General features: G+C 42.7%; 1 protein-coding gene across 2 annotated transcripts; it reads left to right on the plus strand.

Annotated features, from left to right (window-relative positions):
• Positions 1–990: 990 nt before the first annotated feature.
• Positions 991–26,419, plus strand: LOC121187794 (mitogen-activated protein kinase kinase kinase kinase 5-like). Of its 2 annotated transcripts, none has more exons than XM_041047222.1 (32): positions 991–1,332; positions 12,701–12,758; positions 14,255–14,345; positions 14,437–14,501; positions 15,087–15,142; positions 15,361–15,408; positions 16,062–16,104; positions 16,676–16,748; positions 17,051–17,182; positions 17,518–17,580; positions 17,988–18,069; positions 18,330–18,446; positions 18,720–18,801; positions 19,067–19,119; positions 19,556–19,605; positions 19,705–19,749; positions 19,921–19,941; positions 20,033–20,072; positions 20,261–20,411; positions 20,762–20,862; positions 21,098–21,139; positions 21,600–21,678; positions 21,778–21,854; positions 22,173–22,233; positions 22,946–23,048; positions 23,168–23,226; positions 23,416–23,516; positions 24,161–24,338; positions 24,491–24,559; positions 25,049–25,129; positions 25,212–25,338; positions 25,931–26,419. In XM_041047222.1, the coding sequence occupies exons 1-32, from the start codon at positions 1,234–1,236 to the stop codon at positions 26,025–26,027; spliced, it is 2,544 nt and encodes an 847-aa protein (XP_040903156.1). In that variant the 5' UTR covers positions 991–1,233; the 3' UTR covers positions 26,028–26,419. The 2 variants fall into 2 exon arrangements, with proteins under 2 accessions (XP_040903156.1, XP_040903154.1); XM_041047220.1 differs by having other exon boundaries at positions 992–1,332; positions 23,413–23,516.
• Positions 26,420–26,770: the final 351 nt, after the last annotated feature.

Here is a 26,770-nt window from a genome sequence, read left to right on the forward strand (position 1 = left end):
GTGACAACTGTTTGATCTTCATTAGCCTGGTTCATCATCTTCTGACCAAATACCTGAAAACTCAGTGACATTCATCATCCATCAGCCTCAGCTCTACTTCTTCTCTGCCTAGGGCTAATTAGGAAATATGAGCATGCTAACATGCTAAACCAAGGTGGTGGAGATGGTAAATCCATCCACTTGGTAATCCACTCGCATGCTTCACTCCTGTAAATGAAAATGATTTCAAACAATAAACAGGATGATTTTCAGATACGCAGCCGATAAGGTTGTTTAAACTTGTTAACAGGATGTAACGGGTGCCCCTTATTTATCTGTGGGGAAATGCTTCTGAACAGGAAGCTGACAGGGAGCTCCAAGCACCAGTGACTCTTCTTGCAGAGCTGCAACACATACACAGACACACAGACACACAGACACAGATACAGATACACACACACACACACACACACACACACACACACACACACACACACACACACACACATAGATACCTTTCAGTAGGCGAGAAGCTGAGACTGAAACTTACACTGAAAACCCCAAACAGCACAACTGCAATTAATCATCTACATGCTACACACACATAGGCAAGTGTGTGCTCATGCATACACACACAGACACACACATGCAGATCTTTGTGTTGCTGCTGTGAAGATCTTACAGTTTAATCCGAATCTTGACTCTTGAAAACTGACACAATTTGTTCATCCAACGAAATCTTTTAACTGATTTTGTACATTGATCCTCACGAGCACAGAAACACGAGAACACACACGGCGAAAACACAAATCTGTGGCACATTCAAGTAAAAGTTTACACCTCCCTCTGCTTGTCTTTGTGTGTCTCACATGAACACACACCCAACAAGAAGCAGGATTATGCAAATGGGCTGAGAAAAAAAAATGCCTGAGAGAGAAGAGAGAGAGGTGTGAGAGATAGAGGGAGGTAGGGAGGGAGGATCGACAGCAGGCTGAGAACCAGAAACAGGAAGATGTGTGTGTGTGTGTGTGTGTGACAGCAGCTGAACGACACACAAGAAGTCAGAGCGACAAAGAGAGACCGTGCGTCTTTCCTCAGCGGCTCACTTCTGTGAGAGTTCATTAGTTTTGTTGCCTGTAGATGTGAATGCCACTCAGTGTGTAAGTGAGTGTGTGTGTGAGAGAGAGTGCATGTGTGTGTGTGTGTGTGTGTGTGACATGCCTGAGGAGGAATATTAGTAATACAAGCTTCACAATGGACAGGGCAGCTCTGGATATCTCCACCAGGAACCCTCAGGACGACTTTGAGATCCTGCTGAGAGTCGGAGGAGGAACCTACGGAGAAGTTTACAAGGTCAGAGATCCATCTGCTGCTTTTACTCTCGTTCTGCTGCTGAATGTCCCCGATGACTGATCAGACCGTCAGTTTAGACCAGAAAGTCATCTGAGCTTGTGGAGAATCTAGAAAACCTTATTTTAGAAGCATTAGAAGCATGTTTTATTTTCCAAAGAGGTTTTATTTTACAATCAAATTCAAATTTAAACCCGTAAAGCAGATTAAATTCATTAGTGTGAGGCAGATGTTTGAAGCAGTGGCTGCTGGCACCGCTTTTCATCTTCACTCAAGCATGTCTTACTTCTCCATACTTTACAAGCTGCTTACTCGTGTCCCTTCACAGTTTTATCTACAGACATTTATAATTAGATATTTGGTTTCTCAGGGATAAAGATGTGGTGCCGAGCTCCTCGGGCATTTCTTGGCTTTTGATGGAAATACAGGTATGACTGACTTTAGTCTCACTGGTTCACTGCAATCACAACCTCAGTGCAGGCTCCAACCCTGATGGAGGAAGTGGTTTTTACAAAAAGTGAAAGTATTCTTGTCAGTAGCTGATAACCTTTTCGAGAATAGTACTCCAACTGAAACAGAAGCCAGTGAAGTCAGAAACGCTGTTTTTCTCTGCATGTGATGATTTTGTGTTTTCAGTTGTGTAAAAACAGTTTTAGACCCAAACTTCTCAACAAAACTTAGACACAAGATCTGAATGAGAGAGACACCTGTGTGGTGATTCAGCTCCAGTGAGGAGTCAGAGGCTGAGTTTGACCATTGATCGTGATTGATTGATTGATCAGGTCTTTTCTCTGTCCCCTTTGATGTGACTTTATTTGTATCCTGCTGGATGTTTCCTCTTTTTTATTACAGCTGTGATTTTTGCTTCTCAAAGTCCGACTTTGAGCTGGAGTCTGGATTTTGACTGAGAACTGGCTTCAGAACAAGATCACTGAGGTCTGAGGTTTATTTAGTGAGTCTTATTTTCTCCACACACACACAGACAGACGTGCATCTGTCAGTTACACTGCGCCAAGAGCCATAACACAGCAAAGCCTCGATGGTGTTATTGCTTTTATGTAGCGTCCAGCAGAAAGATTTTATTCAGGTTCAGGTTCATGATCATTTCCACACGTGTGCTTGACATGCATACTGGACCCCAGTGGAACATAGAACAGATGCACATGTATTTTTTCATCTTATTCGTAAACTAATCTCCAAAACAAAGAAGCTATGATAGACATAAAAGTATAAAAATATAAGTATATGACACATGACGTAAATAACAATATGAAATATTTGATGCTGATTTTATCTGCCCAATTCAAGATGCTGACAGGGACGAGTTATGGAACAGGAATCACTCTCATCTTTATAAAGTGCTCTGTGCTCATGTTCAGCTGAAGCCTCCGTTTGTCCGTCGTGAGATGAAGCCACATTGATTAAAGAATCAGTTCACCCACATCATAAAGGAGCACGTTGTTCCACTTACCATTAGCGGTATCGAATCATGCAGATAATTTTGGTTGTAACTGCTGAGGTTTTGAGGTATCTCCCTCTGAAACTGCTGCTGCCACCCCAACACAGTGGAAGTGGAATTTTAGTTGTAGTTCTCAAAGCGTAGAAGAAATGCATTTGAATAATCCTGTGAAAACTCACGTTTCTGTAACAGTAACAGGACATAATCATCAGATTTTTAAACAGCAGAGAAATCCACTGGATCTGATGTTCCACGTTTAAGCCTCATTCTTGGGCAGTTTGACATCAGAGCTCTACAAAATACTTTCGACTGGATTCCAAGTTTTTTTCATCTCCACACAGAGCACGTCGATTTTCTGAAAGAAGGAGACTCAGCAAGAGAAAAGAGCGGTGCCTCCCCTAACAGCACTGCTGAAAAAACAACAGCTAATCTTGTACTCTACAAAGTTGTCATCAGAGTTTTGCTGGACAGAAAAAAAAAAAAAAGCGTAGAACAAAACTTCAGCATGCGCCATCCTGTCAGTTTGGTGGTGATTGGAACAGGGTTTCTCAACCTTTCAACCTTTTCTGGCCCAAAGCAGTCGTCCTGACTTCAGCAGTGACAGAGCTATGAAGTTGGTTTATGGTTTACTTTTATATTATATAATCAAGAGCATAAAGGGAGCTGCAGACACCTAATGTGTTCCTCATTAAATATACATCAAGGCAGTAACTCTGACTGACTGTCGTCTCCACATACACACATCTGATCAGTTCAAGGGTGAGATGTGAGTAATGTGAGAGGTAAACTGACCTGCTGGTCGTGAAGTGAGCAGTATTCACAGGATCCTCTGGTACTTTCCACTCACACCCAGAACAATCACGTATGGAAAAGTTATGTAAGTGGTTACAATCATCGCTCACATCAGAGTTACAGTCATCAGAGCGGACGGCTTCTCTCTCCTCTGCTGGCTGCTTTCGAGTGTGAATGACTGCTCTGAGTTTCAGTCACTGACCAGCAGAGATGCATCGGCAGAAAGAGTCATTATTACGTTTGTATGCAGCTCCTTTGTTTTAGGGGTTTGAGTTTACTGGCAGCAGTTAGCAGCAGTGCAGACAGTTTACTGTGACATTAAACACTGCAGAGGACAGGGTGGATGGACGGGCGTGCAAGGCACTTGACTCACATCCCGTCTTGTCTCGTCTCGTCTCGTAACGCTTTTTTATGTTTCCTCGACCTTGACCCAGTGATTTTATTTCCTAAGACAGAAACATTAACGCTAACATCTAATATTGTCTACAGTTAACCATCGTGCACTGAGGTGAACTGTGGTAAATCAAACAACAGTAGTTCAGCAGAGGCTCTGTCGACCACATCGAGCGTCTCTGGTGCTGGTGATTTGAGCCTTTAGCCAATCACAAAGCACCACAGCACTGTGACGGTGACTGACAGTTTTTAATGTCCAGTTTTTACACAGCCTTTCAGCAGCCGTGGTACAAACAGTGCAGCACTGTAGTGTAGCATGGTGATCGCTAAGACACAAACACTGAGCAATGATTCAGACGTGGTACAGCAGTGTAACGGTCGCCTTCACACTGGTGCTGAAGTTATTCTGGTTTGAAAGAGTTTTCAAATGTATAGTGTAAGATTGGTTGGTTTTTCTTTATGGTGATAAAGTTTGAAATCTCCAGATTGGGTTGCAGTAGCCGAGCAGTGATGCAGTTTGGTTTTCCTCTTGTTATCAGTTTATTTAATGAGACAGTCTGACAGAGATCCAGGTCCCTTCTGCATATTACCCCCAAATCACTTGTGTAGATTTGTAATATTCAAAAATGTATCCTGATAGAGACGTACTGTAAAACAAACTCTCCTCTGGAAGAAAGCTCCAGTCACCTGGACTTTTCTCCTTCACTCTCCACTTTTGGGCGGCGCAGTGGTGCAGTGGTTAGCACTGTCGCCTCACAGCAAGATGGTTCCGGGTTTGAACCCCGGTCTGGGCTCTTCTGTGTGGAGCATGTTCTCCCTGTGCCTGTGTGGGTTTTCTCCTGGTACTCCAGCTTCCTCCCATAATCCCAAAAACATGCACATTAGGTTAACTGGCTACTCTACACTGTCCCTAGCTGTGAGTGTGTGCGTGTGTGGTTGTCTGTCTTTGGCCCTGGGATAGCTGGAGGCTATCCCAGCTGACTGGCCATAGTCAGCTGGGATAGCCTCCAGCTCCCCGTGACCCTGACAGATCAAGCAGTGTAGAAGAAAGATGGATTCTCCAACTTTCCCTCTATGATGCCACCAGATGTGTTGGCTGGATAATTCACCCTGAACTGGCTCTGTACATCTTTGGACATTTTGACAGTTCTGGGAAACATCAGGCTTCATAGAGTCGAGCTGTCGTGTCCTCTAACATGCTAACCTACTGTGCTCAGACTGTTCTGCTGTGAAATACACTGAACTGCAAATGTACCTGATGCAAAGCAGGTTAGCTGTAGAGAGAGCACACTTCCTCTAAACAGGTCAGTAAACCCCACTGTTCTGTTTTACAGAGAGAGAGAGAGAGAGAGAGAGAGAGAGAGAGAGAGAGAGAGAGATTTGCATACTTGTCCTTCCTTCACATATGGACATCCACACACCCACACACGTATGATCAAACCTACACACACACATGCACTTTAGTACGTGCTGTTTGCAATGTGTTGTTGCACTCACAGTGTAGTGTTCGCCTGCAAATGCAGCGTATTTGCACCAGCACCATCAGCAGCCGTGAGAATGTAGGCCTTTTATTTATGTGCATGTGTGTGTGTGTGTGTGTGTGTGTGTGTGTGTCTGTGTGTTTGTGTGATGACCACTATAGAGATGCCTAATTTATACCAAAATGTTTGTGCAGCAGGGATGAACACAGTGGCACAGTACTGTAGCTTAGTCCTTTCCTCGTTTCGAAGGATCAGTTCGAGGAGCGGATGCAGGCGTCATGACGTTTTTTTTTTTTTTCTTGTGTGTTTGTTTGTTTTTCTTCTGATTCTGGCATCATGATGGATATCACTGCTCACGTTAACGTTTTTTTTTAATTGGATGTAAACTGCATCACGTTCTGTGTCAGACATTTTGTTAGCTACTATATCAGGTGTCTGGCTCATGCTAAAAGCTTCATGAATTAAAAAGAAGTAAAGCACTACGCAATATAGAAATGTTTGATTTAACCAAGTTAAAGCTGCAACGGACCTCTTCCTTCAGCTTCAGCCAATCTCACATAAAAATAACACAAACTGTACAAAAGCTACAGAAATTAAAGAAGCCTCTGAGAAATTGTTAATGAAAAAACTGGACATACAAAGTGGTTTGTGGTGACACATGGTCACAGTGTTACATTTCATCATAGCAGACATGGTGGCATGTACCCAAACAGCATTTCTGCCAGCTGAGACATCGCGGTCCTCTTCAGGTTTCCCCTTCGAACTTCCTTTCTGTAACTGTTCACCATTGTGTTAGAATTAGTAGCTTGTTTTACTTGTTGGACGGCATCAGACAGTGGATGTGCAGAAACCAGCGGCTGCACCTCGAAGCATTTGCTTTGTTTTCTGTATCAAGTGAAGTTGAACTGAGTCCAATTTGTTCATTCTATCAAACAGGTTTATCACATCCAGCCACGCAGCTAATGATATGAAGACGCTGATAAAGGCTCTTCCAATTCCTCATGTATTGATATAAGGATCATTGAGGAGTATTTCTCTTCAAAATAAGCCACATGGCCATTCATTTACACATACACATGTACATGTACATGTACAAATTAACACCACATGTTGAAATCATCACAAACTCAAACTGAAAGTCACTATCCATCTTGTGAGTGGGCAGTGTGCACCGTATGTAACTCTGTCAGTAGTGTGTATGGCAGGGCTGTGATGATTAAACTTCCCCATATCACCGAGATGAAGCAACACTTGTGTGATCAGCTCACTGCAGCTGGGTGACATTACCATTCTCCTTCTGTTAAAACAAGACGAAGAGTCTAAAGTCATGTGAGGTTGTACTTACGCTGAACACAACTCACAGCTGAGGCTGATGGGAACGCCATTAACTCTGAGGATATTTGGTTTTAAGCCAAAGCACCCGATCATGATGCTGGATGAAAAATCAGAGGATCACAAAGTTATCACAACATTGATCCTGGGACCATGAATATAATACATTTCAGTGCATAATTGTTGAGATGTGTCACAACAAACAAACTGTCAAACTGTAGGTGGCACAGGAGGAAACGTCAGAGGATCACTGAGGTCAGTAGGATTCATCCCTGTCCTGCTGGAATGGCTTCAGAGATATGATCTGACGCACCGGTTTATGTATTAGGAGGTAACTTCCTGTGTTTGTTTCACTTTTTTGACGTCTTCATAGAAAGTCTTGTCAGTTGTGCGTGTTTTGACTCATACTTTGCTTTGCTCACTGTCTGTTGAGCTTTCAAACACAGATGCTGTTACTGACGTTTGACGATGACGAGATTTTACCTGTGTAAAACATGGTTAACAGGTCTTTGGAGCAGGGCTCGGGATCTGACTCAGACTTGACTAACCTGACTGCAACTCTGCATGTGACCACGTCAGGATCCTCCTCTCCTTACAGTAAAAGCCTGACTCTCCTTATCTGATGTGGCTTGTGCTACTAAGCTGCAGTTGGGGTTGCTGTTCGACTCGGTGCAACTCTAGTTTCAGGCTTGTAGCCTCACAGAAGCTGTGGGCTGCACCTGGTGTGTGCAACCTCAGGCACAAAATGAAGAAGTGAGATAAATGAGCAGTGGACTACATACAAAATCTGCCTGCATAGCCAAGTTAACTGTGTCAAGTTTCTGCTTAAACAGTGTGGTTTTGTGTGCGTTTGTGTGTGTATTTTACACTGGAATGTGTTCATCTTTTATCTTTAACCCAAAAAAGAGGAAGAGAAATCCTTCATGATGAAGAGAAATCAAACTAACTGCAGCTGAACTCCAGCCTTTCATGTGTGCTTTGGTACTCCGTCAGAGAAAATGTCTTAAACTCGTAATCCAGTGTTTTTGGGTTTCGCTTGTTTACTCAATTACTCATGTGTCAAATGAGATAAATGATCAGTTTAATATCTGTGTACTCTTACAAATGTCCCTGGTGTGTTTGGCTGAAATAGATCGGATGTGTCCTTCAGGCACATCAGATCGACAGCAGGTCTGCAGACCTCCATCTTAAACCATCACAGCAGAGGATTCGTTTCCAGGCACGAAACCCTCTGAGCTTCAGCAGCTGCTGGAGTCCTAACGAAGACAAAGACAAAGTAAATACATCACAGCAGTTCACAGGTCACTGCGCTGTGTCAGATAACAGAGTGTAAAGTGCTGCTACTTGTCTATAAATTTCTCAGTGGTTTAGAACCACATGAACCCTGTCTGCCTCCCAGTTTGTGACCTGTTACCAGGGTCCAAACTAAACAGCAGCAGTTAGTCATGATGCACCACAGAGCATGATGGACCTACTTTGATTACCTTTAATTCCACCTTAAAGACCATTATGTTCTCTATCCCCCTTTTACTGAACCACAAGCACTTAGCATCAACTTCCTATCTATGACCTGTCCTGGACTTTTTAATCTCTCTATTGTTCTTTTCCTTATAAAAACCTTCCATTAATGTGTGTTTTGATTATTTATATAGTATTTCCTATTTACTTGTATTATGTAAATAATGAATGAACAGCCTTTGTGTGTGAAATGTGCCATACAGAAGAACCCGCCTTAGTTCACAAACTGTAAACAGGATGGAACAGCTACCCACAGAAAGGTACAATATCACCCTGTGAAATGTAGAAGAATAGCAGCATCAAGTGTCATATAATGGAAATACTCACGTGACGCGTCTCAAACTGTGATCTAAACATGTCACAGAGAAGAAACTGATGTGTTTTCTCATCTTTATCTCAAAGTGGTTTGAAATGATGTTTTTTTTGGAGATGACAGATTAAAGTTGGGGTGATTTCAGAGTTTAGTTTTTGTGTTTTTATCTGTAACGTGTCATGTGGTTGTAGAAATGTGTTTGTTATCATTAAACACCCAAGATCATTTTCATTTATTTTCATCCAACAATGCTGAGATGGAAAAGAAGACAAAGCACGGCAGCAGTTATTAAAGCTCAGTTATCAGTCCGTCGCCTGTCTGTCCGTCCGTCCGTCCGCCCGTCTGTCCTCCGTCCTTTTACTTTTACCACTTTCACTCTGTGACCTTTCAAATCAACAGGTCAGATTTCTGTGTTTTGTAGTTAGAGGAAGCAATCAAATGATCACTTCTTCATTTTGCTTCGTCACCTTTCTTGTTTCTGTTGAGCTGGATTGTAACCGTGACTAAACATGCTGCTTTTCATTGGCTAATCCAAGTACCACAATGTTCCGCTTTATTTTGTGTATGCTTTGTGTGTATGTGTCACCACAGAGGTCAGTGAAAGGAAAGACCCCTCCATGCCTGTGATCACAAGAAACAAGTAAACACTTCACGATGGAAATGTCGGTGTGAAAGGGCCGCAGCTTCCGCTGTGTGTGTGTGTGTGTGCGCGTGTGTGTGTGTCTGTGTGTGTGTGTGTGTGTGTGTGTTTGGTTGTTTACTGATCACTCGTAGCGTGTCTTTCCTCTCAGTGACCTCTCTGATGTCACACACACTGACACACTAGCACACACAGGCTCCTTCGATTGAATGGAGTTTCCATCATCATTGATGCTTTCATTGCACTTGCTTTTCAACCGCTAGCTGTTTTTGTTTGTCTCTGCTGTGTGACTGGGCAGGTCCCACTGCTTCCCAGAAAATAGCTCTCTGCAATGAAACTCTGGCTCAGTTCTAACAAGAAATGTTGTGAAACATTGTTCACTGAGGTTTTCTGCAGGTACACGTTTTCTCCTCTGTAAAGATGAACGTGACTGAACTTTCTCAGAAAAACATTTCACAGACGACACCAGACTGTTGTGACGTTGTGTGCAGCTTCCAGAAAACACCTCCTGTGTCGAGCTATCTAACAGTCTCATGTCCAGATGTGGTGCTCTGGACATGAACACTGCGATGCTCAGTGGACGGATCACAGCTTGGAAGAAGCTTACTTTGAAGCACCTTACTTTGAGTAGCAGTGTAAATTTTTCCATATTAATATGACGACAATAAAAAGCTTCTTCTTCTTCTGTTCAAAGAAAACAAGTGATTGGTTGAGAAAACGGAGCAGCTCGAGTAAAGACCGGAGGAAAACTTAATGACTAAGTTAGATTTTATATCAGCAGACCAGAGACACGAGTCCGGTGCGATGCCGATCCTGCTCTGTGTCGGCTGGATGTGTTAGTAGATAATTTGTTCAGGTTCAAACCTGCTTTGACCTGATGGTACGATCTCTGCTGCCATCAAACATGGAGTGCACGTGGCCGAGCAGCGTAGGGAAAAAATGGACAGAACAGGTGAAAGAGAGAATAGAAAAGGTGGAGCAGACATGGAGCAAAGACCTGAAAGAAAGTGACCATCCACACTTCATCACAGGCTGTAGGAAAGCCGGAGACCAACTCCAGAAACTGATGTTTCTGAAGCAGTTTTTGTGTGTAGCAATGGTTCAGACAGAAAACAGAAAAGAACTTCTCAATAAAACAGTAACAGTGCACATGGTCTGCTGTGACTGTGCGCAGATCGGTGGCCTGATGAATTATTGTGCCAATCAGGCCCTGTTTTTGTGTTCCTCTGGCTTTAGATGGTTTCTGGAGCTCAACAGCCCAACGACACTTTCCATCCAGATAATCTACAGACCCGATGGTTTTCAAAGGGACTTTTCAAAGGGAACATAGTTCCAAAGAAAGTTCCCCACAGTGAGGTCAGTGAATTATTCTGAAGAGCATTGTTTGTGGAACGACGGGCTGCTGTTGAGTTCTCAAATTTTGTCAAAGCTGTGAACCCCACAAACCAAGTTCTACTCACCTCCGTTACCGTGGTGCAGCGGAGGAAAGGATAAAGGCCTTTACTGTTCACAAGGCCAAAGTGAGAAATTAGGTTTTTGTGATTTTGCTTGACTTTGTTTTTGCTCAGTTTGTGAAAGGGTAGAGTTACGATTGAATGAGGAAAGCGTCCACTGAAAATAAAAACCTCTCTCATAAATGAACGAAGGTTGTTTATGACCACCCTCCACTGAGACTACAACGCCCTGACTTTCCACTGTGCCACTTCAAAGTCAAAAGCAGACATCTGGTTGAGCAACAGAGCACCACCAACATTAAAATATCTCCAACTGTCAAGCATCAGCTTCGTTTGCCGGTGGTTTTTGATTTTCCGATTAAATGAATGTGACGCTGACGACGGCAACTGCCTGTTTTCTACTCGTGTCTTTAAAATGCTGACGACTTCCTGCTGCTTCCATGAAATTCTGTGACAACAAATTGATTTTTTTCCGAGACTTCAGTGTCAAAATGAGCGTGAAAGACACATGTAACTGTAAATGTTTAATATAATATTATCTAGTTTTGATCAGCAGTCCTAAGCCTGTGCTCCTGGGTCGGGGATGGTGCTGGGGTTTCAACTCTGCCGTCACTCTGTTGGACATTTATACACTTTTGACGATATTTGGTTCTTTAGACAAAAGTGTCCAACAAATATCCATGTGTCTTGTTTTTGAAACTCCCTGTCGGCGGCAGCGGAGTTTCCATTGTCACTGTATACCACCTGCTCTGCTCTCACCGGGGGAGTACACTTATAACTGTATTCTGGTGCAGGAGTAACAAAATGTGAATGGGTATTTCCTCTTAGAGCAGTGGGTGGGCCGGGAGCTCTGTCATATCTAAACTACAGACCGGTGGGGCCAAACCCTGCGTGTGAAGTCTTCTCCTCTCGCTGAGGAGCCGTTGTACCCAGAGAAAAGAAGAGAGCACTTTATTCTTAAACTTAATTTATCTGCCTGCGAGTTAGCATTGTTTTTTTTGTTTTTTTTTTTGTTGTTGTTTAGTTTTTTCATGTTTCATTTCGTGGGCGTGCACCGTGTGACATTTTCCTCCTTTAGTTAGTGCCATTGTCTTTGGTCAATTCTTACATTGATCACAAAATGATGAATTCAAATGATGAAAATCTTTTGTGACTCGTGACTCGTGTGGTAATGATGAGAAAAATGTTAATTATTGTGTTTATTTGTCCTCATCTCTCATCTTGTTCTCAAGATGCAGCCTATAATCTTAAGTGTCTAAAGGCCCATTTTGATCATAATAATAATAAGAACTGCCTGTGCAGCCAGTAATTCAACTTGACTCTGAAAAGACTTAAATTCTGTTGAGACTTGATCCACCATCTATTATACAAATGGTCTTTTACATAATAATATACAAACTCAAACACAAACTTTCTGTGTTTGATGTGAAAGGTCTTCCTCTCTGCTGTAGACTGTATCATCCTTGTAAATGAGACTTTAAATCACATTGGGTTTCTGCTACTAGTTAAATTACCTCTGGGTGATAGAGCAGAGGACAGGATGTATGATTAGCTTGGAATCATGTATAAAATATTTATTTGTCAATTATTTATTTGGCTTCTATTTATAAGCAACTTGAATTAGTAAGAAGAGGTGACACCAGTCTCTGGTATCACACTTTTAAAGGTCAGTATGTGCGTGAATACATGCTGTGAATGTGTGTGTGTGTGTGTGTGTGTGTGTGTGTGTGTGTGCGTGTGCGTATGGGTGTGTGTTTCAGCGTGAGCTTCCGTTCATGTGTTTTTGTGTCTCTAATGCCACAGAGTGGTGTGGAGGGCTGTCTGTTGCACTCCACTGATCTGGACAGCAAACATGCAAATGAAGCTCTGCTCAGCCGCAAAAACACACAACTCAGACACACCACATTTACAAAGTGCTGTCATCACATGACTGACGGCTACAGTGAAAAAAAAAATGCTAATGCTATATTTGTGTTTTTGTGTTTTCAGGCACGTAACAAACAGAATGGAGAACTGGCGGCCATCAAGGTCATCAAGATGGAGCCAGGTGAACATTTGATCTGAAAGTTTCTCCTTTTATTTGCTTTGATCAGGAAATATCAGAGCTCATGTTCACCTTAGCTTTAACAGCATTTTTAAACTGTCAGTGCATTTCTCATTGAGCTTGTGCAGCAGTGTTAAAACAGCTGGGAAAAGCCAGACCTGTAGATGTTCTACTTACACCCCTGGACAAAAGCAATGAGCACAGTCCCAGCTTCATCTGGTGAACGTCCCCAAACCTGTTTTAACGCAGCACAATCACTAGCTCCCATACTCATTATGATTCCATTCCAGGAGCTCACAGGCAGAGCGAGGCAGACACAGTCTCAGAGTCATTATTTCACACAGTGGCACAGCAACAGAAATCATACAAGTCAACTGCAGTCAACACTGGACTCCACCAATGACTGCACTCAGTTAGACCTCCAGCAGCTTGATTACACTCACCATTTTCCAACAACTGTTTGTGTAATCAGGCATTGTTATTAGTCTGAATTGCAAAAATCAGAGAGCTCGTTGATTAATTCGGTGAATCAGCTCATTGTTGAAGCTGCACCGTAGAGGCTGAGAGGAAAATGTATCTGTATTAGCTTAAATCACAAAGAAGCCCTGTGACGCTCCGGCCACCTTATTTAGACCTCGCTGATTCATTCTGTTCATCCAGTTTAAATTCTGGTTTCAGAGGTAACGGAAACGTTCCTCAGTTCTTTAAACTCACCTCGGTTTTACCTTTTAAACCCCACTGACCAGCCTGTAGGCCAGTCTTAGGTTCACAACTCAACCTGTCTCAATAACTCATCACATGATAAAAGAGCTTAGCACCTGCTTCACAGTCCGTGCTCCTTGTTTCAGGGATGTTTACTCGTACTTACAGGAAAGCAGCATGCACAGTAAAAGAGCAGCAGAGTGAGAACTGCATCTGTCAGGACCTGTGGTCACAGATGTTTGTGTTAGTGGACATCTCACAGTTTATCTGTCTATTAATACTCTCTTTATTAATACTGCAAAGCCCGCAGCTGTGAGTATGACCTCATGCAGAGAGACAGTTTGTGAAGCAGGGCCACAGGAAAGCGATCAGTCTGATCCTGGACTTGGATGTTTCACGTTTCAGAAGAATTTCTCTCCTCCTGCCATAAAATTCATGCACCTTACCCTCTTCAATGGTCTCCAGTCCAGATTTACTTCAGTTTTTCTGGCCTTGAAATGATCAGCAACTTTCCAGTAACAAGGACATATAACAACCTCAGTCACACGCTAGCTCGTCGCTGACAATCAAAACCTGTGATCATCCTCAAGCTTACACACACACACACACACACACACACACACACACACACACACACACACTGTGTGTGGGCAAGAACATGTAATCATGCTGTTAACAGGCGCAGGATTTGATCTATGTGCTAACTGGTGTATTTATACCAACTGACTACACCTGTGTTCATGTGGCATAATGTTGATTAATAAACATGCATCTTCTCTCTCTGTCTGGCTCCACAGAGGACGATTTTTCCATCATCCAGCAGGAGATCATCATAGTAAAGAGCTGCAAACATCCCAACATAGTGGCGTATTACGGCAGCTACATACAGTAAGCTGTCTGTTTCTGTGTTCATTACACTCACGCTCTTATGAATCACAGATAGAGCAATTAACTGTGGGATTTCCTCTTTTATCCACAGACATAACAAACTGTGGATCTGTATGGAGTTCTGTGGAGGAGGCTCGCTCCAGGATATCTACCACGGTGAGGACGTGTGTCTGCTGACGTTTTAACACTTACGGTGCTTCCAGTGCAGATCCTTCAGACAAACATAAAACATCTGAAACTGCAAAAGAAAAAAACAACAACAACAAAAAAATGTTAAAATCAAAACAACATGTAACAGAGACGATATGAACTGTCTCACAAAGCCTGCAAACATCTCAGGCTGAGGAGCTGTGTCTTACTAGCTCCTGATAAAGGATTAAGGAGAGATTAAATATTAATTTCATGACCTGAGTGACCCCCGAGAATTGACCATAAGAAATCTACAGCGATCATTGTTTTATTGCTGATCAATAAAACAATGATCATGTGATTGTTTTGCACTACGCTGAGATTTAAGTCTCTCAGAAATCCCCCTCCTGTAGTACCTAATAATTTGGTTAAACTGGACCTGAAGTTCTCAGTGAAGCTGCTCAGTAAAATGTTTTAATGTAAATGTTTATAACATCCACCAATATACAAAAGGATATTATACTGCATACATTAAACTATTATTAAGATATGATAAATGTAACATACCTATATTAATATACTGTATCATAACAAGGACATTGTGTTCCACAGTGACTGGTCCCCTGTCTGAGCCACAGATAGCCTACATCTGCAGGGAGATGCTACAGGTAAAGTACTACTTAGAAATTCTGGTTTAATTATCGATCATAAACATCTTACTGTTGATAATGAGACGATGATTCTAGGCACAAAATCGGTTTATTCTCTATAATCTCAGTTTTAAAGTGTTAATTTAATAAATAGAACTTTTTATTTTGCCGACAAACTCAGCTGTCAGTTTTATGATGTTTTGTGCGTGCGTGTGTGTGTGTGTGTGTGTGGCCAGGGCCTGGATTACCTGCATGCACAGAAGAAAATCCACAGAGACATCAAGGTGAGCATGTCAGACAGTGATGTGGGACTTTGATTCTACATTTTTATTTACTTTTTATCTTGTATTTTTTTGTGGTGAAGCACAACAGTCTACAGAAGATGAAACTTTCAGATTGCAGTTGGAAAAACTGGGTCACTGCAGCAGCAGAGAGTAAGCAAACAAACAAGAATGCAGCAAACACTGTGCTGAAGAACACTCTGCTTGACCTCTGTGCGTTCCTGGAAAATAATGTGCATATTTTTTAGTGAAACAGCCGACAGACACTATGCTGTTCTTTTGTCCAGTATCTGAAAATTTGTAAATTTCAAATTCCAAGTTCTCAGACCTCTAACCATAAATCTTTATGTTGAAAAAGAATTTTACAAAATGAGTAAATGTTTACATCGATAAAAACAAGAACAACAGCAGCATCTGACTGACGCTTAGTGGAGGTGATGCAACAGAGAATTTGCAGATTATCAAAAGAAAAACACGGAGCACAGAGCACAACAACAATAAACTATTAAAGTAAATCAAATGAAGCAGATATTTATTTCCATCTTGTGTGGGTTCAGTTAAAGATCAGTGAGTGGGGTAAGGAGAGCCTTGGTATTATAAGATGTGCTTGTGGTTGTGTCTGTGTTGATGTTTATCTCGTCCTCTTTTGCTTCCAGGGTGCCAACATCCTCCTCAATGATCAGGGCGAGGTTAAGTTGGGTAGGTGGATGTTATGTTTGCACTGTCTGTTCTGCACTGTGCCGGTGTGGTTAAGATGAGTCATTCGCCAGAAGAGTTACGACTCAATTAACACTTCTCTGCTGTGTCGTTGAAGCGCGGCTGATTTGTACGTTACTGAAGGCGAGAACTGGCCTCTGCCTCGGTGTGTTTCCCACCGGTTTATAACTTTTTTAGTTGTGGTCTGAATCAAACATTTAAGATTTGGCTGCAAAACATTGCTTCATTCACAAGTAACTTTGGATCTTCAAGTTTGACATGAATCCACCATCCTGACTGACATGCTCCTCCAAAAAAGTGCTGAAGAATACTGAAGGACTTAAGACAAGTTTCAGCACCTGTTTCTATTTTAGCAGTTTGCATTAACTCTGTAATAAATAAATAAATAAATAAATAAATAAAATAAACATACCATTAATTGAATTTGGATTTAAGGCCTTGATTTTATGATTATTTCAAAGATTCACTCCAGGCTTGCAGAAACCCACCTTGCTAACTGGATCAGTGGCTGTTGTGGTTTTCATTCCTGTTTTTTGTTTCATCTGTTGTGTAGCTGACTTTGGGATCTCCGCTCAGATCACAGCCACTCTGGCCCGACGGATGTCCTTCATTGGGACGCCATATTGGTGAGGTCAAAACCCAGAGACCACTCTCTCTGCAGCTTTGAATGTTGTCCTGTAAACAGAGACATTTAGAGACGAAACATGTCATATACTTCAACACGATGAGCATTTTCTGAGATGATGAGCAACAGAAGTATTTGCTAACTTAGATAGCTAACGATTGCTTCACCTCACAGAAAACTTCTCTTACCTCTTGCCATTTTCACAGCTCTACAGTCCGGTCTCTATATTCACAGCTCTGCTCTCCTCGGTTATGTTGCCTGTGATGTCGAAATCATTTGTTGCTGTTCCCCTCCCGTCCTTAGGATGGCACCAGAGGTGGCAGCAGTGGAGATAAAAGGCGGCTACAATGAACTATGTGACATCTGGTCTGTGGGCATCACAGCCATAGAGCTGGCAGAGCTACAGCCACCGATGTTTGATGTCCACCCGCTGCGGTAAATACACACTGTGAGATCACAAGCACGTGTGGACCCGTCCACATACACACAGACAGAAATGTGGGTAAAGAATAATACTGATCACCTGCCAATCACTAAATAGTTCCACTGTGAGTATTAGGGTTATTCAGACCACTACATCAAAAGCATGCAGTTACCTGCTACGTGCCATCTGGCCAATCAGAATCAAGCATTCCCAGCAGCCATGGCGGTTTAGTTTCTAAAGATGTCCTTGAGAGAACGGGACTGTGTGCAGACGTGTCTGTGACACACATTCACATAAATAAACGCAGATTCTTGTTGATTGTTGTCGCTTGTGTTTTTTCCTATAGTGTCCTGTTTCTCATGTCCAAGAGCGGCTACCAGCCTCCTAAACTGAAGGACAAGTCTAAATGGTGAATACAAACCTGCCACACTATAATGATAGATTTTAGATTTCATCATTTGCTGATGGGAGAAACTAGTTCCCACAGTATCAGTCTGTCAGTTCTTAGTGTACGTTTACACATATGAAACATCTGCAGAAGCACCTCCCACCGGTGTATTTTCAGTTTCACGTTATAAAATGGTGCCAACTATTCAAATGGCACACTTCCTTTTGTACTCTTATTTTAAATTCCTATTTCTGTAAAGAATGTCTATACTGTTTATTTTTACCATTAGAGGTTTATGTTTAGAGGCTGAGTGCCTGTGTATTGCTGCTGTGATAGCGAAATTTCCCAGCTTGGGATGAATAAAGTATTTCTATTCTATTCTATTCTATTCTAACATGTGTCCTGTCTTCAATGTGTCCTGTCCTCAGGTCGTCCACGTTTTATAACTTTGTCAAAGCCATGCTGGTGAGGAACCCGAAGAAGAGACCCAGCGCCGCCAAGATGCTCTCAGTGCGTACTGCTCAGACTTCGGTTTAGGTTTATATAAAGTCACTTCTGCATCAAACTGACTGATCAGTCGAGCCCAGACTGACTGACAGATAGTGAATGTATCAAAGAGGAAGAGCTGTCAGTTGAACTAGACCTCCACACTGCTGCTGACAGCCTTCTGCCTACTTATTTACTGTTCCTGTTCAAACCATCACCGTCTCTTTCTCATCTGCCCCACCCCACCCCACCCCACCCCCCCCCGCCCCCCTTTTTCTCTGCAGAACACGTTTTTGACCCAGCAGTGCCTGAACCAGGAGCTGACCCTGGACCTGCTGGAAAAGTTTCGCCACCCTGAGAAACTGAAGGCCTGCCTGGCGACGGAGGATGACGAGATGGAGGTCCTTACCAGATTCTTATTAACACTTTATTGGACAAACTGGGATGAATGAACTGGGATGCTCTCGATAGATGTGAAGAATCTGTTTGTGGTCAACAAGTTTCTGATTAGTCATAAAAGATATTTAATGTAATTTATGCTCCAGTCTAATTTGATTCCACACTAGAAACATCCACACTAACTTTAAAAGGAATTAGCTGTAAAATCAGATTGGCTAACTGGTGGTTATATTATAGATCCTGAGCTTAACCGTAGGTTTTCTTGCTGATTTAAGGCGACACTTCCTGGATCGTTAAGGAGGATCCAGTCCATCAACAAACATAACCGAGCAGAGAGGACAAACTCTGACATAAGCTGTAAGGAAACACACACTCTGTCACTGTAAGATCATTTCATCACATTTTTTTTCAAACATTTCCTGCCAGGAAATCTGAGTGAAATGACGCCTATTTGTTTTCAGCCCTGTTCATCATTAGATGATGATAACGCTGATGAAATAATGCAAATTTGTTTAAGTTTCTGAGGATCAGACTTCGTGGACAGCGGCTGAAACGTTGTGAGATAAAAAAGTTCAAGTGAAAATTGTCAGTGTGTTAAATTGTGTTACTCGTGGTTGTTCAGTGGAACAGATCTACACTCAGAGGCCTGTGAAGAAAGACTCACCAAATGTTACGGTAAGAATCAGACGCATTTAAGACATTTGATCAAAGCCATACATTTGAACATACAGCACATACATGTGAACTGTAGACAGGCTGCTAACAGGACACAGTGTCCAGCCTGCATTTATCCCTGTTTGTATTTCAGAGTAAATATTTTCTGTTTTCAAATCGATGGTGCCACAGTTTGTTAAAAGTCAACATTACTGACACTGGGAAAGGCAAACGCTAATGAACAGAGATTAGTTCGCCCACTAAAGTTTCGTGTTACCACCTGTAAATGTCAACAAGAACTGGAGACTCATCACAGGTGAACACTGTCAGCAGAAATTAGATTTATGATGAGCTGGTGCTTTCTTTTCTGTTTTCCTCCTCTTACCTCTGTGGTTTATACATCTTTAAACTTTTACCTGTACTCACTGTCCTTTTTTTTTTTTTTTTTTTTTTACAGTTAAGGCCTTCACTGGGATCAACTGGCAGCAGCAACAAGAGTCCTGCGAGGTAACTGGCTCACAGATCCGTCACAGAGATGGAGTCACCTTAATACTCACCAAATATCAGAGTGAAATATTTAACCTCCCTCTTCTCTTTCTCTCTCAGGGACGAGGACACGGACTCAGATGACGACTATGACGATGTGGACATGTAAGAAAACATCACACAGTGAAACAAAAAGGCCACGCTATTTTAAAACTGACTCACTCCAACACAACTGCAGAGGCCTGAGTTTGAGCTTCGGTGTAAAATGTTCTGACTTGGTCATTTGCTAAAAGCACATTGAACTGACACCTGCTCTCTGTCTTCTGTCCACCTCAGCCCTACGATGCAAGCCACTAGGTAAGCTGAACAAACACAAACTCACAGCTGTATTTATGTGTATCTGCATCATTTACACAGCAGACTGAACCAGCACTCTCTCTGCCAACAGTGACATGGCTGATGAAACTCCGCCTCCACTTCCTCCAAAGGTGATTACTGAGTGGACACTGAGAGAGAAATGTGTGTGACGGAGCAAAGTGTTTTAAGCCAGTGCAGCAGCATATTCACGTTATTCACGTTACTCTTCATGCTCCGTCATTTTTACCTGTTTTAGAGAAAACAGTTGATTTTACCAAAAGAATTTCTGTTTCCTGTCGGCACTTTTCCACATTTGCAGCCCAAAGCTCGCACCAGCTCAGAGGAAAGCATGGCGGGGGAGGATGATCGGACGAGGAAGCCCTGCTCTCTGTACGCCTCCTCCCTCATCAGGACCTCCAGTGGGACGCACGCCCGACCTACACCCCAACCACGACCCTCACGACACTCAGGTGAGCTCCCTCCCTGAAGGGCCGCAGTCACAGCAGCAGCTAAAGGATTAAATCACCCACATACACAATACAGCAGTGAACATGATTGTTTTTGCTTTGTGCTTTTGATTTGGACTTTTGTTCTGAAATATTAGTTTGTCCAGTTTCCTCCTCAGCCTTCGTCCTCATACATAGCTCTAACTTTTCAACTACAGAACAGCATTTTCATATGAAAGCAGTGCAAATGATATCACACAGTTTTCTTATTGTGTGTGTGTGTGTGTGTGTGTGTGTGTGTGTGTGTGTGTGTGTGTGTGTGTGTGTGTGTGTGTGTGTGTGTGTGTGTGTGTGCGTGTGTGTGTGTGATCCAGACCCTGCGTCCCTCCCCGTCCAGTTTACCAACAGCCCGCCGGACCTGGTTCCTCCTGAGCTCCCTCCTAAAGGCATACGCAGACGTCGGCCACCATCAATGGTTAGAGCAGACGCTCAAATCTGAAAAGAGATTCTGAGGAGAGAGAGAGGCTGTTATAAGTGCTGTGTAGAAGAAATGTTCCCACATGACACAAGTATTGTATGAGGCTAGGTGCTAATATTATGCTGTAGATGTTGGAGGAAAATGAGCTGCGTGCCTTTGAGATATCGTCTTCTCTCCTCCTTCACAATGTGTCCTGACACACTCATCACTGAGTTTCCCTTCTTGTTCTCAGTACCCTGCTGAGTGCGTCAGTCCCATCATGAAGAAACCTCCCGTGAGTTTCTGTTGCTTTACCAGAAGTTCCCCTCCCTTCACACCAGCTCCACTGCTGGCTGTCTGAGCTGTGGGGTGATGTTTGATGTTCTCAGACTATCACACACGTGTGCACAGTATCGTACCCGTGGGAAACAGCTGCTTAAATTCAGCAGGCTCAACATTTTTTTTTTTTTTTTAAACTTGAGTTTAAGATTATGGGGTTGGATCTTGAAGTTCTGAGATCAGCATCAAACATCAGACAAAACTGTTGTGTAATTTCAGTCTTTGTAAATTTTAAACCCCAGATGTTACATACACGTTGTATTACTTCAGTCTTAAAACTGACTATGACCTCAGGTACATCACCTCATTAAAGGAAATCCTTTTCTGGGAGTACTGTGCGTAACTATAGATAAAACAGATAAGTACAGTTATTCTGGTATGAAAATTCATGTGAAGTTCCTCCCCTCTCTTTCCAGGTCTTCTTTAAAAAGGTCTTCCACGGCTGCCCTCTTAAAATAAACTGTTCCACGACGTGGGAAAACCCAGCAAACAAAGGTTGTATCACTGAACAACGTACACAGTGAAGTCTCTGCTCTCTTTCACATCCCCTGTTTTCTCTGTCTGACCAGCCTGCGTCTCCTCTCTTTACCTCAGACCAGCATCTGATCCTGGGGGCAGAGGAAGGCATCTACACCCTTAACCTCAACAGCTCAGAGGCCACGATGGAGCTGGTAGGATCTTTATCTTTACTACAGAGCTGTATCTGTGTCTCTTTGTCTTGTAAACAGCAGGAAGTGAGCCCCAGAAATAATCCTAGCAAGGTTTATTTGGTCTCATCAGTTTGGCCAGTTTTTTTGCACCTAAGGTTGTTGTGATGTGAATCCAAAAATATTCAAGATGTGTCATCGAGACCAAAATACTTCAGTCACACTTGATCAGAAAAGGTTTCACAAAAGACAAAAAAAAAAAGCCATTTAAGTGTTTTTGAAAGAGACGCTGGAGCGGTGAGGAGGCAGTGAATGAACAGATGTCTCCTCTTTCTCTTTCAGTTGTATCCTGGGAAGTGTACCTGGGTCTACACCATTAATAACGTCCTCATGTCTGTATCAGGTAAATTAAGAAACTGTTAATTAAGAACTGAACCCTCATTTAGCTGTGTGTCTCTATTCCCAGGGAGCTTCCTGAAAAAAAGATAAGACGCTTAGAAATCTCGCAGGAATTTAAGGAACATAGTGAGGAGCTGCGAACAAAGCAGAGGACATGTTTTAATTAACGGTTAAAGGGTTTCAGACTGAGACTTTCTGCTGGAACTCTTAATGCATTTGCTAACCGGCTGAGCAAAAGTTGCTGGCTTCAAAAACAAATGAAGAAAATGCAAATTCTTTAACGGGCCCTGGAAATGTCTCTCTCGTTTTACCTCACCGGCTCTAACAGTTTTAACAGCTGTTAACAGCTCTGATGAGTTTTTAGCAAAGAGGAAAAAGCTGGATGGAAATATAAACATTCCTTCATTTATCATATCAGTGGCTATTTTTTCCACCATGTTATTCAAGATTTTTGACAGTGAGCGGGTAAGTGACTGAATCTACGTATTAATGCTGGTAAAACTGGGCAGTTGGGTGGTTAGTTAGCACGCCTGCAGGTTTTCTGCTCGGTTACATGGACGTACGACCTCACTGCTCTCTGAACTGGCCGCAGTCAGGAGCGTGAGTGTTGGTTTGTTTACTTGTGCTCACGCTGTGATGGCTGCAGCCCTCTGAGACTCAGCAGGATGAATCCGACAAGACTAACTTTCAAACTGCGTCTGATTCTGCGTTTGCAGGTAAATCATTGCAGCTTCACTCCCATTCACTGAAGGAGCTGTACGAGCAGGCTCGGAAAGACCAGAGGATCGTTGCCTTGCCGACTCACAGACTGTTACCTAGGTAACAAAGGACTCGCACTGTATTTCATTCTGTGTCTCTGTCTCTCGCCCTCTCTCTCCTCCTTTGTACCCACGTCTGCTCGTGCCAACTAAAAACTGAATTATTTGTTTTATCTTCAGGAAATGTGCAGTGACATGTAAAATACCTGATACCAAAGGCTGCAAGACCTGCTCAGTCGGTGAGACCAAACACTGCACTATGACCAGAAAAGTCCTGTTTCCTGTGTCTGTGCTGAGGCAGTTTTCATCATACGTATTAAATTTAGGCATCAAATTTAATCTGGAGAAGTTTCTACGCCGGGACACTCTGTTCAGAGACATAACCAGCTGAACGCTGTATTCTGCCTGCATTCTGTCTCCTGTAGCAGGAAGCATCCAGCGAGGCTGTGTGTTCCTGTGCTGTGCTCTGGAGTCCAGTGTGGTGCTGCTGCAGTGGTACGAGCCCATGCACAAGTTCATGCTCATTAAGGTATGAGTATAAAACCTTGGATTATTTTTAAAAACAAACATTCTGTGCTCTAATGTTTCTGTCCTCGTGTCACAGTGCGGCTGTCAGAGCTGAGATTTTCCAACCCAGAGGTTTCTAAGGTTTAATCTGTATCAAAGTTCCAGCCTTTCTCTTCCTGTGCGCTGCAACTTTTTTATCCTGCATCTTTAAGGTTCTATATTAAAACACTGAGCAAACAAACAGTAAAATAACAGACTGTGATGAAGGAAGACTCATGGATGCTAAACGATGTGTGGTGTGATGCCATGGGTTTATCTTTGTTACGTGTGTGTGTTTCGGTTTTTACTCTTTTTATTGGACTGTTAACACTGACAGCAGCTAATAAAATGACTGCTGCCTGTGAAATAAAGTATTTTACTGTCACCATTAAATTCACGAGTGAGCTTTAGACCTTTGACCATAAAATGGTTGTGACTCAGTGACGGCCTCAGTTACACACCATGCTGTGGCTAAAAGGTTTCAGCCTTAAGTGTCTTTAATCAAAACACTTAACCTGGCTGCTCCGTTAGCTTCCCTGTGTGAGATGAGGAACCACTGCTAAATTCAAGGACAGTTAAAGGGAGACTAAACTCTCGACTCACACCTTTCCTCTTTCATGCTTGCAGCATTTTGACTTCCCCCTGCCCAGCCCTCTGCGGGTCTTTGAGATGGTTGTGATGCCGCAGCAGGAGTACCCGCTGGTGTGTATCGGTGTGTCCCGGGGGCCGAGCCCCAGCCACCCAGTCAGCATAGAATACATGAACCTCAACTCCAACACGTCCTGGTTCACCAGATCTGGCCTGGGTAGGTAGTTTAAAGCTGCAGCATTATGTATATTATCAAGACTTTAGAATACAAGGTGCTGCAAACCTAGCATTATGATGTGAATTTTGTTGTTGCTGATGACAGTGTTGCGGTGTGTGTGTGTACGTGTGTATGTGTGTGTGTGTTTACAGAGAAACCTTGCCCAGACGTTGTGCAGGTAAACCAGATGGACAGTAACTCACTGCTCGTCTTCCTAGAAAGTAAGTAAAACAAGTTTTAACGTCTGTCATTAGTACTTAAGGACTAACACAGAATATTTTACAGATATGCATAACAACACAATCATGTGTGCACTATAGCACACTCCCAGTACGTCGACATTACTACATCAAATATGGCCTCAGAAATACCACAGGGCTAAAGTGGCTGAACATTATCAGCTGCACATCCCTTTGTTGCATGAATAATGTGTTGAGTTGCATTCGACGCACAGGTTTATATGTTAACACTGCGTCTATTAAAACGTTACTAGGTGGAATTTAGCACAAGTAACTGCAATTTTGCAAGACATCAGGATCTACATGTCAGGAAACACCAAAAATTCATTTTATTGGTGTTTATTCTTAAATACATGTATGTTGTGCATTCACATACATGATGTTCGGAGCCTGTAAAGTTGTAAAGTTCACATGTTTGTTAGACTGAGGCTTTCAGCTCTGCCCATAACACTACGCCTCTCAACTCCACAGAGTCAGTTCATATAGTTGACCTGATGGGGGAGCTGAAGAGCAACAGGCTGATCAACTTCTCCCATGATGTTGAGTCTATAGGTGAGAACATCCACTGACAAACCAGTGACGGTTCATTTTGTTGATGATTAGAGCTCAGCACTGACTCTGTCTGTGTGTCCAGTGTATTTTGAGGACTCGGTCTTGGCAGTGTGGCGTCACGGCTGGCAGAGGAGAGCGCAAGGTTTCACCGAGGTGCAGGAGGAAACCACCGACCCCAGGAAGACCTACAGATTGGTGCAGTCAGACAGGTACAGTCTTGTGTCTTATGTCTTCACTTGCTGCTGTGCTGTTAATGTCTGGTGATGCTGTTTTCTTTCTACTGCCAACTAATAAGCTCATCTTTTCTCTCTCTCTCACTTCAATTGAAGAGTTTGTCTCAAAAAACGTACCCACATCCTGCGCATGCCAGCTGAAAACTGAATGACCTGTTTTGTATTGTTTCTTCAGGAAATATGCAACAGACAGAATACAGGTTTCAGCTGGTTATCTCTCTGCCACATGAAAGTTCACTAGGAAAAGATCAGCTTTTGCTTTGTGTTCACTGATTTTTCTGACATTACACATGTTGGATTTATAACTGAGGAGCTGTCTAATGTGATAAACAGGTGATAAACAGGTGATAAACAGGTGTAGTCTAGTTTTGTGTCTGTTTAAAATTGTTTAAAATGTTATCTGATGTAAGTTATGAATGGATAGGAGCCACACAAATGTGTAAATCCAAGGTTCAAATCCAGAATATATTTTATCACCAATAAATTCACCCAAAGATTTTCATTAAGTGTGGGCAGGTTTAAACTCCAGTGTATTCGCACCTGATGTCCTTTGACCTTCTCACTGCAGGATGGTCATTTTGGAGACACGTCAGATTGAGGACCAGGCCGGGCTGTCCAACCTCTACGTCCTGGAACTTGCTGAGAACTACGTCATGCTGTCCTGAATCTCCTGTCTGCTGGCAGAGGGCATCATGGGAAGCTTCCAACTCCACTTCGATATGAATGCCTCTGCCCAGGACCTGCAGCATCCACCTGGAGGAGTAATGGACAATTGGACAACAACATTTGGGTCTGTCATCGTCTGTCATCGTTAACTCTGATAGGCACGGATGCATCAGTGCCACATTGTTTTTATTTTGTAATGGGAGAGAAATGGCAGGAGGATGTGATGGCAGGATGTTGCAAATTCATACTGACCGAAGATGACTGATGGGTTGTAGCCTTTATCCCTCAACCTGGAGGAGTGTGCTCTTATTTATGCTCATTTCCACTTGGTTTATGAGATGCAGAACAATCTCTGGAATCCTGACAACTGAGAAAACCCTAAATTAACAGTGAAGGAAGGTCCTCTTCTAACACTAAAAGAGGAGCATCTACTTTCGTCCGCCACAGTGTTGTTGATCTCAGAAGCCGCTTCCTGCAGGGACTGACATATACGGCTTTTCAAAAGATGCCACATACAAGCATAAAGGAGTGGAGCGTAGCGGCACTGCTGTTGCTTGGTTTGTAACCTGAGTTTGTATGTCAGTGTTGGATCGATGAGACACACTTCTTGCTGCCGTTACAGTGTAATAAAGTTAATTAACACAAGACGAGGTGAACTTTATTGATTTTGGAGGGGACGCGGGGGAAATCAGTTACTGTTAATGAAAGGTTAACCTTTCATTAAGCAAAAGTTAACCAAGTA

The sequence above is a fragment of the Toxotes jaculatrix genome, chromosome 9 (genome assembly GCF_017976425.1).
Source record: "Toxotes jaculatrix isolate fToxJac2 chromosome 9, fToxJac2.pri, whole genome shotgun sequence".
NCBI lineage: Eukaryota > Metazoa > Chordata > Actinopteri > Toxotidae > Toxotes > Toxotes jaculatrix.

What these genes read in the sequence shown, in the direction of transcription:
- LOC121187794 (XM_041047220.1), top strand. Translation starts at nt 1,234, where the DNA reads ATGGACAGGGCAGCTCTGGATATCTCCACCAGGAACCCTCAGGACGAC. An exon ending in GACTATGACGATGTGGACAT is followed by an intron (nt 19,750 to 19,920) that starts GTAAGAAAACAT and finishes TGTCCACCTCAG; the next exon opens with CCCTACGATGCAAGCCACTA. An exon ending in CCTACGATGCAAGCCACTAG is followed by an intron (nt 19,942 to 20,032) that starts GTAAGCTGAACA and finishes CTCTGCCAACAG; the next exon opens with TGACATGGCTGATGAAACTC.